At 46.3% G+C, this 11,915-nt stretch overlaps 1 protein-coding gene across 2 annotated transcripts in view; it reads right to left on the reverse strand.

Moving 5' to 3' along the window:
* Nucleotides 1–5,611: 5,611 nt before the first annotated feature.
* LOC126515810 (apolipoprotein L3-like) overlaps nucleotides 5,612–11,915 on the reverse strand; it is a 16,055-nt gene continuing 9,751 nt past the window's right edge. For both annotated transcript variants that reach the window (XM_050165741.1, XM_050165740.1), the window contains 3 exons: nucleotides 10,049–10,129; nucleotides 9,174–9,300; nucleotides 5,612–7,291 (listed from right to left, as the gene is read on the reverse strand). In XM_050165741.1, the coding sequence (XP_050021698.1) occupies nucleotides 6,469–7,291; nucleotides 9,174–9,300; nucleotides 10,049–10,061 (963 nt within the window). In that variant the 5' untranslated portion in view covers nucleotides 10,062–10,129 and the 3' untranslated portion in view covers nucleotides 5,612–6,468. The remainder of the gene's footprint in view (nucleotides 7,292–9,173; nucleotides 9,301–10,048; nucleotides 10,130–11,915) is intronic.

Consider the following 11,915-nt stretch of genomic DNA (forward strand, 5'->3'; position numbering starts at 1 on the left):
CCTGAGTGTGGTCTAGAACCTAGGGCCTCCACATGAGAGCCTGTTAAGTTGAGGATAGAAAAGGAGTCCCCAAAATGGACCAAGGGGGGGGTCTCCTGAAACTGGCTAAAGGGTGTTCTTCTTGGTTCTGTCTTGGGGGACGTGCTCAGGGATATCTTCCCCCTCCATTGCCTCTCCATATTGCCAGGACAGCCTGGAGAAGTGAGGGACACCAGGGCATGTGACTTAGTGACAACTCCTAGTGTCTGAGGACACTCCAAACTCCCCACCACATGGGAAAACACTCGTGTGTGATCTTGTGCACAGAAGGCTTCACACGTTTGTCAGCTCGTGAGAATGAGTCCTGAATCTCCTATGAAAACTCATGACACTCACCCTGCAGAGGATCTGTGTGCTGTGAGCACTGTGGGGAGGACTTAGGGTTTCCAGGAGTAGGTGTCACTGCAAGACGGAATGAGTTCAAATCTGGATGCTGATGCGTGTTCACAACGTGAGTGCTCTGCCCTCTCTCTGAGGAGAGAGGTGCCAATCTGGATGGGTACTAGAGACATGTAGACCATCCAACAGGGCTAGAATAGCAACTCCCCACATCCAAAGAGTTAAAACACTCGATATATAAGACAGAGTATATGAGATGCTGCAAGAGAGAAACAGCGAGTCATGTATAAAGATAGGCCCATCAGACTGGCAATGATTTCTTAACAGAAAAACTTGAAAAACCAGAAGGACTTGGAACAATGGATTTCAAGCGCTGAGAGACCATTGCTGTTCACCCACTCCACTATACCCAGACAAATTACTGCCGCCATGCAAAGAAAAAGGGAAACATATGATGATCAAGACAGGCTAAGAGAATTCATGATTACAGCCAGGTTTGTAGTGGATCTTGGAAGGACTCTTTCAGAGTGAGGAGGAAGGTCAATATCTTCAAGAGTCTGCAGGAGAGAATAAATCACACTAGAACCCTGGTTACGTAGATGAGGACTAGGAAAATATCAAACATTCCTAACTCAGCAAAATGATAGGAATTCATACTTTCAGTAATTGCTATCCCTGAATATAAAGTTTCAATTTCCCAATCAAAAGACAGACAAGCAGGTTGGATTGAAAACAGAGCTACACAGAACTCTGCTTGTTGCCTTGGAGAACACACGGGTGATGGTGATCAAAGCCAAAAGCCCCGTGAGAGTCAAAAGAGGGAAGACAGCCATCCAGGCAAATGGAACTAGCTAGCACCTGTTCTAGTGTCTCTCCGAATAAACTTCAAACAGAAACAACTGTGAAAGGAGAGAGATGGCCTCTGATTATCGGAGAAATCGGTCAAGAAGGGATCACAATTCTAGATGTGTGAACACCAAAGCAGGCGGAACAAGTCCCGAAAACAGAGCTGCTAGGAATAAAGTCACAGGTGAACCCTAGTGATATAATAGTACCACACTCACAAACTAATCAGGGGCTGGGTGGTGGTGAGACATCCTTTTTAATCCCAGCATTTGAGAGGCAGAGGCAGGTGGATCTTCTTGAGTTCAAGGCCAGCCTGGTCTGCAATGTCAGTTCTAGGGCAGCCAGGGCTGTTACACAGAGAAGCCCTGTCTCAAAACCAACACAGGAAAGTTGAAGTGTGGCTAGTTGGTAAGACGGAGGGGTCAGTGGGTGTAAGAAGGGCCTAAGTGGGTAATTGTGTTCAATTTGATAAAATGTATAAATACATGGATAAAAATGTAATAATAAAATCCACTATTATATGTAATTTATATATGTTAATAAAATGCTTAAAGAATAAAATAAAGAATGAAGAAAAGGACAAAAGCCCTGAGCCTTCATGCTTGCTCTATCCTGTGTGTGATGCAGAATCCCAGGCGGAGCTGGTCCATATTCCTGAACTTCAGTCTCTGGTCCATGAGCTACACAGAACTTTATTCTTCCTATTTACCTAGAAACAGGTTTCATCCTGTCGATGTCTCAGAACAGATGAAGAGATTTGTTTTGACCTTCAAGACAGAGTGACGTTTTGAAGATGTCCCCTCTCCGCTGCCTCTCTGTAGAGATAGGATTTATGGAGACACGTGTATGTGGATCCATCTCTCACTTTCTGAAGCAGACATTGTAGATAGATTTTTGGCAGTTAAGCAACCCTTTCATAGGGGTCTCCTAAGAACACTTGGATGTATCAGATATTTACAGTAAACTTCATAACTGCCTGGGCGGTGCTTTAATCCTAGCACTCGGGAGGCAGAGGCAGAAAGATCTTGAAAAAAAATCCTCTCTGAAAATCTCTCTTGCTCTTCTACATAGTTTTCCACAGCTCTCTATGGAGCTCTACACAGCCTCTCCTCAATCCAAACTCTGGAAAATTATATGTTACCTTTCAGGACCGGACTCATTCTCAGAACACAAGATAAGTCAGAGTTTCTCTTAGGCTAGGGAGGTCACATTAACTGTCCAGTGTGGAACACATGGCTATGCACATGGCTCTACGTTGGTGAGGGTTCCAGACAGAAAGTGTCATTGAAATTCAGGACTTAAACTATAAAAAGCTGAACCTTGAGTGGTAGGGAGTATGTCCTGAGGTCCATTACTATTGGCTACCAAAGTTGCTTCAAGTCTGACCTTGAATCAGTAATAAACACCAGGGAATTCCTCCTTGTGTATTCATCTCCAGGGGCAACCAGTTGCTTTGAATTTGTTCTGAAGTCTAAAATTAGCTGTTCTTGTGATTGAAAATACAGTTACTTTCCTATGTCAGTCTGAACGATCTAAAATATCTTAGCATTATTATTATTATTTTGTTTTTTCGAGAAAGGGTTTCTCTGTAGCTTTGGTGCCTGTCCTGGAACTAGCTCTTGTAGACCAGGCTGGCCTCGAACTCCCAGAGATCCGCCTGCCTCTGCCTCCCAAGTGCTGGGATTAAAGGCGTGTGCCACCACCGCCCGGCTTAAGTTCAATTCTTAAAGAAAAAGAGTAACAGGTAATTAATTTTCCCTTTCTTATTTGCAATGATGCATGTATGAAAACAAAATGTTATGCTGAGTGCATCTCCTATAAATCTGTCACTTTAAATATCATATTAAAATATTTAAAATTTTATGGAATACCTTGCCACAGCATCATTTCCTGGTTCTATTTGCTTGGCTTTATGATAACTACATGGTTGAAACAATCTGCCAATGCCTAACAGATGCCAAATAGATTATCTATACAGTTTTTGCATCATCAGGACTTCTACTCATGAACATTCCTAGTGATATAATTTTCTTCTACTCATGGCTATCTTTAGAAAAATGNGTCCTGGAACTAGCTCTTGTAGACCAGGCTGGCCTCGAACTCCCAGAGATCCGCCTGCCTCTGCCTCCCGAGTGCTGGGATTAAAGGCGTGCGCCCACCACCGCCCAGCTCGTAGCATTATTTCTATTTATCAAAATCATCTCAGGTTAAGCAGAAAGCATCATCCTGACTATCCACAGCCGTACATGTGCTCAGTATATGGAATATACACGTGAGAGAAACACACAAGCAGTGGGAAAACACCCATCCAGCTCTCAGGGAAGGAATGCAGTTCTTAGGGAAGAAACAAAGTGGTACAAGAGAGAAATCACAGACAGAAGCAACCGGCCACTTACATTCAGTGACTCTGTGGCCTTCCCAGGTGGGACAGCCCATCAGAGTCATTCATCTGGTGAGTTGACCTACTGAACACTAATTGTCACCTGCTGTATGCTCCCATTGCCCCCTTCAGACCTTAAACATGAGGACCATGTGCCAAACAGAGCTGGGTGAACGGGCAGATGGGATAATGAAATGGAGTCTTGGGTGACTCCACACTTGCCTAACAGCATCTGCACTGTGGATCTCGGTCTTCCCGGATCCTATAGGGCTGTGGACATGCCCCAGTGCTGCAATACTTCCCAAGCATGCAACACCCTATATCCTCAGCGCTGAGATGGAGGAAGGCTCTCTTGGTCAGCTCTGAACCTGCCTTGGACCTAGTCCTTTTGCCTTCTTGGATGACTGTGCCCTGGATAGATGCTTTCAGGGATCTCTGATGATGTCTGCCCTGTCCTGCTCCTGGAAGTTGAGGCCGGGAACCTCTTTCCTCATCTGTGCTGAGTTCTCCAGATAAGGTTCTTCTTACTCTTGATTCTGCCTTTTTCATCAGCATGACTTTAACTTAGTAGAGGAAACCACAGTGAGAGTAGGACCATGTAAATGTCCCCTGAGCTACAGGCCAAACGTGGTGGGGAATGGGTTGGAACATTCATAGACTTTTAACAGGCAGGATGGGGCTACTGACAAGACAACTGTCAAGACAACCCCATCCTGCCATCTCTAACTCCAACAACACGAGCAGATCTCATCCCACCTGGAGATCCTGAAGATCTTCCAGGGTACTTTTCACCATGAACAGTGACAGCACAAGACAGTCTTGCAAATATTTGCCAGCTCAGAATTGTCTAAAGGAAACTTTAGACAATGGAAATGTGACCTCAATCCAATTGTAGGTAACCTAAATCTACACTGTGTAAATATTAGCCTTACCTTGTGGAGAGGGGTGGGGCCAGCACAAAGGAGCCAGGTCACCAAGGTAACCCTATCCTAACCAGCACCCTACAGAAGGGGGTTGGCTCTGACCAACTGGACCAGGCATGTGGTTACCTGTATCAGAGATCATCTACCTTTCTGGTTTTTTTTTAATATTTATTTATTATGCCTGCAGGCCAGAAGAGGGCGCCAGACCTCATTACAGATGGCTGTGAGCCACCATGTGGTTGCTGGGAATTGAACTCAGGACCTTTGGAAGAGTAGGCAATGCTCTTAACCACTGAGCCATCTCTCCAGCCCGATCATCTACCTTTCAAGTGGCCTCCCTTTGTGTAGAGACCTCCAAGGAGACTGGAATCTTCCATTTGAACAGTGACATCATGACTGGTGTGACCATCTGAGGAACTAAAACGCACAAACTTCCCGGGACCACAAACACAGAGAAGGCAGCTTCATGCCATACCGACAGCCCATTCTGAACCAGTCTGTTTCCCAGAAGAAGTGAGGTCCTTGAGCTCTCAAGTGGTTTGGAAATGTGATTCTCATCCTTGAGACCCTGAAATGAGTCAAGACACTTCAAACACCACGACATTGTTGTCCTGTGGTGAAGGGAAGTGAGGAGACCCGTGTCTAGAGAGGCCAGTGAGCCAACATTACACAGGCTCAATGTGTCAGAGCAGGGGTCCAGCTTGGCCTGACTTCAGCTGTTTTGAGTCCTGTCATCAAGAGCAGCCATGAGAAATCTCAACCTGCTCTCCCTGCATTGGCCCCTGCCATTGCAGTGGACTGTGGGTGTTTGTGAGGGGTCCCAAGTGCTGCCAGTGCAGGAACCAAGCCTGACATTGGTGGCATTAGCTGAGACTAGAGCAGACACTTTTTGACTCTGATTAATGCCAGGATTATCCTGCTCACCACTCCTCCCCCTGAGAGCTGTGGCAGCCCACCAGCCTTCCTACCTTCCTCAGCCTGGTGTCTGCCCATATCTTCCTACCTCAGATCAGTCCGATTTATCCTGACCGCAATGTTTTTGGTCCCATGCCACCTTCTTCTGCTGTCATTGACTGCCATATACTCCATTTTCTAGACCACAGTTAATATTTATTGAACACAAATTATAGAAGACAAGAGGACAAAATCCAGGTTATCTAGACACTATCTTGGTCATCACCCTCCCCACAGTATCAGAGAGAGCTGAGGGTCACAGACTGAGTCTCTTGTCACAAACATGTTGACCCCAAACAATACTTTGACATCTGATGTACATCTGCCTTGACTCTCTATCTCCAAAGACCCAATAATGACACATCACAGCATAGACATTCACTTTGATGTCATTGGTCTCTCTGGTGACCCTGTCCCCCTTGGAGGGTTGACTACTTCTCAAGAACCCCATCTTTTCTGTTGTCACCGCCACCATCCTCAACATCATCTTCATCCCCATCATCATCACCATAACTATCACTATCCAGACATTACTTCCTAGAAGACACAAGGGTGAGTTGATCCTGCTGATGCTGGGAAGAATCACCTAGCGGTCATAGGGACCTTGCCCTCAGGGAACGGGATGTGGTCCCCTGCTCTGGCTTCAGCGCCCACTCTGGCTTTCTCCCATCTTCAGCCATCCAGGTTTCCTAGGTTCTCATGGCTTGTTCCTGTTCTGCTCTCCATATCAGACCCTCCGTATTGCAGTCCTAGTCCCATTCTCTAGGCATCCTGGCCCCTTATTTTAGTCTCCAGTTCCCGCCTTCTTAAAGCACTGGCTATCTATGTTGACTTTGCTCTGCTCAGCAAGAAATAGAAACCACTCAACCCTCAGTTCCATAGACTTGATCATGTGTTATTTCCCTTGTAACGATATGTTCCCCCCCCCCTTGTCCCCACCCCTGTACATGTCATTTCCCCTGAACTCTTAACTGCTTGGTGGAGGGGTCACTGAGGCTGGACTGACTGTAGATCCTTGTGGTGCTGCTCAAATTCACACAACTTCTCTTCTAGATTGTTAGCCAGCTCCCGTAGCGCTCCTGCCGACTCTGTCTTTGCCCCATTGTGTAAATCTATGGAGTCAGTCACAAGGTTATACACATCAAATCCAAACAGCGAAACATTACCGACTCCTTTTCCAATCCTGGCTAGTCTGGTTCCTAGGGGAATATCGTGTGAGATGAGATTCCTCAACTGCCTAATACCTTCTCTAAACGTTGTGACGTTCCTGATTCTGCCTGTCCTGATGGCTTGAATATGATCCCTGAGGGTTTTCCAGGCACCGAATAACTCCACACCTGAACTACTAACATTGAATATGATCAAAGGCGTGATCTTCCCAATTCTTTCCATTATGTCCATGCTGGCTCCAATCAGGCGCCTGGCTTCACTTTCATCTGCCCCTCTGATGGATTCTTCCACAATGGTAGTGGTGACACCAGTTGCCGCTGATGCTGCTCCTAGACCTGCTGCTGCAATAATCAGAGAGGCCCCTCCTGTGAACGGTGCCAGAAGTAATCCAGTGATTGTGGCGGCGATCCCGGTGGACCCAGACACCACATTGGAGATGGTGCAGCCCTTGTGCACCTGGTCAAGATGGTCAGCCAGAGCTCGGAGCTTCCTGATGTGTTCTTCGAGTTTCCTTTTCAACTCAGGAAATTCTTTCAGAAAAATTTTTTTCCGCTGCCTCTTTTCTGTTTCATCATTTTTATCTGCGGGCTCCTGGGCTAAATGCTTCTTCAGTGCATCACGCAGGGCAGCTTCCTCTGTGCTGTGACAGAAGAGATCAAGTTCATGAATAAAACAGTTACTTTTTGAATGTTAAAGTCTTGTTCAAACCTCACTTTCATACCACAGACCCAGCAGGAGTAACGCAGCAGAGATCTGTAATCTGCCTTCTTCTACCCGGATCATCTGGTACAGCATAGATGTCCAGGGCCTTAGTCCATAGGGGTTAGTGTGTGAAGTCCAGGACACTTTACAAAATTAGAGGCACTGATAAAATTATTTCTCTCAAGGTCAAGTCAATGCCATCACTATCTGTGGTAGCCATGTTGATGAGCGCGGCACATGGGCTTAGAGCAATTACTCTTTTAGTCAGAGAACTGTGCATGTTGTATGGAATTCCCCTTTCCCAAGAGTCTCCTCTCTGTCCCTGGTTGCCCTGAAGTCATCTGTACCCTATGCAGTATTGAGCTTGCAGGAATGCCTGTGCTTGCCTGGGAGGTCTGCAATGGACCATTCACAGGTCAAGCCAAGTGTGGATTCCTCAATCTGAATGAATTCCAAACCTAGCATTACAAAATTTCACATTTGTCCTCATGGGACAATACACAGCGACAGAACAACTGATTTATAAGAATTACACAAAAACTCCTCCATTTCCTGTACACTGTCACCATTCAGGCAGATTCGGGTTCCATCTGCAATATACTTCACTAATATCTGCAGGTGTTTCAAAGTTTGGAAAATGCAGGATCGGAGATGCATCTGTTCCCAAGAATTTCCTATGAACATGCTCAACCTGAAAGATATGGGAACTTTAGTGCCATTTCTGACCTGCAAAGGAACTGGAAGCCAAAACACTGACCTTAGGAAGATCCCCCTGAGGCCTGTGTCACCGGAATTGATTTCTTATTGATGTCCATGGAAAGGATCTGTGGTCCTGCCCTCCTGACAGGTGTCTCTAAGTCCCCAACTCTCTGTGTGTACAGTATGGCTCCATGTTTGTCCCTGAGGGCAACAGTCCTGAGCAGTGTTCTCCTGACTTCTTGGACCTGCTTCAGGATGAAGGTTCTTTCCTAGGGTGGGCTTCCTGGTGTGTAGTAGTCATGTGATTTCCTGGTATGCAGTGGTCATGTGATTTCCTGGTGTGCAGTGGTCATGTGATTTCCTGGTGTACAGTGGTCATGTGATTTCCTGGTGTACAGTAGTCATGTGACTTCCTGGAGTGCAGTGGTCATGTGATTTCCTGGTGTGCAGGGGTCATGTGATTTTCTTGTGTGCAGTAGTTGTGTGATCTGTCACACACTCAATGCAGGACAACAATATGTCCTAAGGAGAAGAAACTTGAAGCTTGAAGCTCTCTCATTTCCATCTGGTGGATGTTTCCATTAGCTCATTTTAACCCTCTGTGCTCCGTGGTCAACTGTTACTATGTGGCAACTGTCTTATATGTGCGTTCTTTGTGTGGTTTTTGCAAATTCTCAGTCCTGTTTGGATTAGAGTTGTCCTTCATTAAAGGCTAGTGTCAAATATAAAAAGAAGGCTCACTGGGACTCTTTCCTCAGACTTTGTCATTTAGCTATTTCTGAGAATTTAAAATTAAACCCAAAACAAATGTTCAGAGCCACAAGAGACCTTCCCGATCCTTTTGTCTGCTGTCTGCTCTCTGCAGATTGCCAAATTCCTTTCCCTCCCTGACTGGATCTCACAAGGTGAGTGGCTGCCTGAGGTGACTGAGACAGCAACATCTTCAGTCAACCTGAGGAGATGTCCACCAGGAATGAAATAGTGGAAACACCCCTCCTGGATTGTTGAGAAGGGATGTCCACAACCCTGCCCCCGGGACTGTCTAGGGTGTGTGTGCCTGCCCAGGAAAACCCTCATCCTCATGGTCTGGTGGGCAGTGCTGGGTGCACCATGCAGGTAACCTTGACAACGCTGCTTTTGCCACAAACGCCTTCCAGACTCCATCATCAGTTATCAAGAGCTTCAGATCATCTCTGCCCACTTCGTCAGTGATGATGGTAGTTATGTTGTCCGCGATGCTTAACAACACTATATACAAAAAAAGAGAGAGTTTAGAGGACAATATGGAAGAGGTTAAAGGGCAAGTGCCAGGAAGGGTGAGATGTCATGTTCCTGAGCATTTGTCTTTGGGTCCTAATGGGGTCTCCAGGGTTGTAGGTTCAATTACATCGCCTAAATTCATATGTAAAAGCTGTTAGGCTCAGCAACTGTGCTTGGGTACAGAACCTCAGTGCCCTTATATCCTTGAGAGTCACAGTCATCCTGTGACATTGAGCTTTCTAGTGCTTTTTTCTCTGCAAATGAAAAACGCCGAATGCTTGTCATTTCTTATTGTCCCAATTGCTCTTTTCATTGTAGACCTACATAAAGAGTCACCATTAACAACCATCCACAGACTCAAAATTATGCTCTATTGACCTTTTCCCCACCAAAAAAAATCCTGGCTGACCTAGAATTCACTGTGTGGACCAGTCTGACCCCAAATTCACAGAGGTCCACCTACTTCATCCTGTCAAGTTCTAGGAGTAAGGCAGGGCAATAATCTCTAAAAGCCTACACACAGGGATCGACTTCCTCCAGTACGCCTCTATATCCTAAGACTTCCATAACCTCCCAAAATCACAACACCAACTGGGGACCAAGTGTTAAATGCATGAGCCTCTGAGATATTATAGAATCAAGACAGCACACTTATGCACACACTTATATGCTTCAATTCCTTTTCCATTGGAACACTTGCGATCTGGATGCAGCCGGAAAGGAAGGAACAGACTACCTGGTAACGCCATGAGGATGTTCTGGGTCTGTGCACAAGGCTTTCTGACAGGTTTTCCTTAAGGCTCTTCAGGTGGCTAGGCTGGAAGGAGAGGAAAGAAGGAACTGTAAGATGTAATGGGGACAGCTGCAGGGAAGGGAAGGTTGGAGGGGCCAGAGACCCAATGGTTCCACTGGAGTGGCAGTAAAGGACCAAAGGACTGACGGCTATAATGCTTCTCCTCTAGTGCGTCCTGCACTGCTACTTACAGATGCCAGTCATCTGGTCTACCTTCTCCCCTCAACCTGGCCAAGACAGCCTTCTGGCCCTGGCAGAGTCCAAGGAGAAGACACCAGCTAGAGATATAGCTATGAAGAGAAGCAATATACAGTCTATACATGGGAAGGGATGGTCTGCCAACTATTTGGTGTGAACTCATGTGAATTAATGTTAATAGAAAAAATTTACTGTATGTTTGTGATACACAAGGCTCCTCATACACACCTCATTAGAGGACCACCATCTTCCGTGAGATGGGGACTCCTGTGAGCCCCATTTTAAAGTGGAGGGAAAAACAAAAGGATTTGCTGACACCCACAAGATTTCATAGTAATGCCGGAACAGGGTTTGACCCCAGGTTGTTCTTATTGGTACCCCATCTTTTAGGTATGACTCTCCACTCTCTAAGGCACCCATCAGCATTTCATCCCCTCCCCATGTGACTATGAATGGCTTCTCACCTACATCAGGGCCTGTGCCCTTGAATGGTTAAATTCACAGATGCTGCCCTGTTCTGCCAAAGTTCACATCCTCTTTGTTCTGCAGGATCCTGCATCCCACCAGGGCTGGAGTTCCTGTTAGTCCCCGTCCCTGTCCCTGCTCCAGCCCATCCAGTGCTTTGCCCCCTCCCCCCAAATGTTCAGCCTTAGGTAACTTCTAATCACCAAGTGAAATGAACACCCTCTTGAATACAATGTGGATTACATTCTTTAAGATATTTCTAGAAGAAACATGAGTAGATCACAGAGCTTCAAAATTTAACTTTTTCATAGCCTGGGGCTCAATGTTGCCTCAGTAATGTGTGAGAAGCGGCATCCCCATGGGCAATGCACAAGGGTGGGCCTTCGCCCTAGGCTACTAGGGTACAGTAGCCTTAAGTAAACAGGAGATCTGATTGCACGTGGGGTAACCTCAGCACTGGAGAGGCTGAGGCAGGGTGGCTGCTGGCAGTTCGAGTACAGCTGAGGCATCACACCGAGATCCTACTTTTAACCCAGTACAGACACCACTGGTGTCTGTGTCTAAGGCTACATTTTGTTGGTGAAAAGCCCCTCAGTGTGTATGAGGCCCCGGGAACAATCCCCAGTGCCACAAGGGGCAGGATAATCAAATCCTCCCTGTAGGCTTTCCCAGTCACTCCAAGCCCTGGATGGACTATGACTTAGGGCACTTCTCAGCATTACACTTGCCACCTACCCTGACCCCATTCCACCTCCAGGACCAGTGGGTTTGGCATGATGCTGGCAGCAGCCCCGTGCTGGTAACCAGGACCAACTAACTGTCCAGAGGAACCTTCAGCCAGTGGGAATGTGATTGTTGTAATTTAGAAAAAAAGCAGTGTGCAAGAGAAAGATGCCATGCAACAGAGTTCATGGGGAGGGTAATTTATTAGGGGAAAGGGGACTTAAAAGGAGGGAAGGGGATGGGGAGACTGGTCTCAGGGGACAGGAGGAGCAGAAGAAAAGAGAAGAGAGAAAGAAAGAGATGGAAATGAAGACAGAAGGAGAGAGAGAGAGAGAGAGAGAGAGAGAGAGAGAGAGAGAGATGGGAGTTGGGCAGGACCCTTTTATTTTTTATTTAATTAATTTATTAAAGATTTCTGTCTCTT

The sequence above is a fragment of the Alexandromys fortis genome, unplaced genomic scaffold (assembly GCF_014885135.2).
Source record: "Alexandromys fortis isolate MF-2015 unplaced genomic scaffold, M_Fortis_MF-2015_v1.1 scaffold_157, whole genome shotgun sequence".
NCBI classification, from domain to species: domain Eukaryota; kingdom Metazoa; phylum Chordata; class Mammalia; order Rodentia; family Cricetidae; genus Alexandromys; species Alexandromys fortis.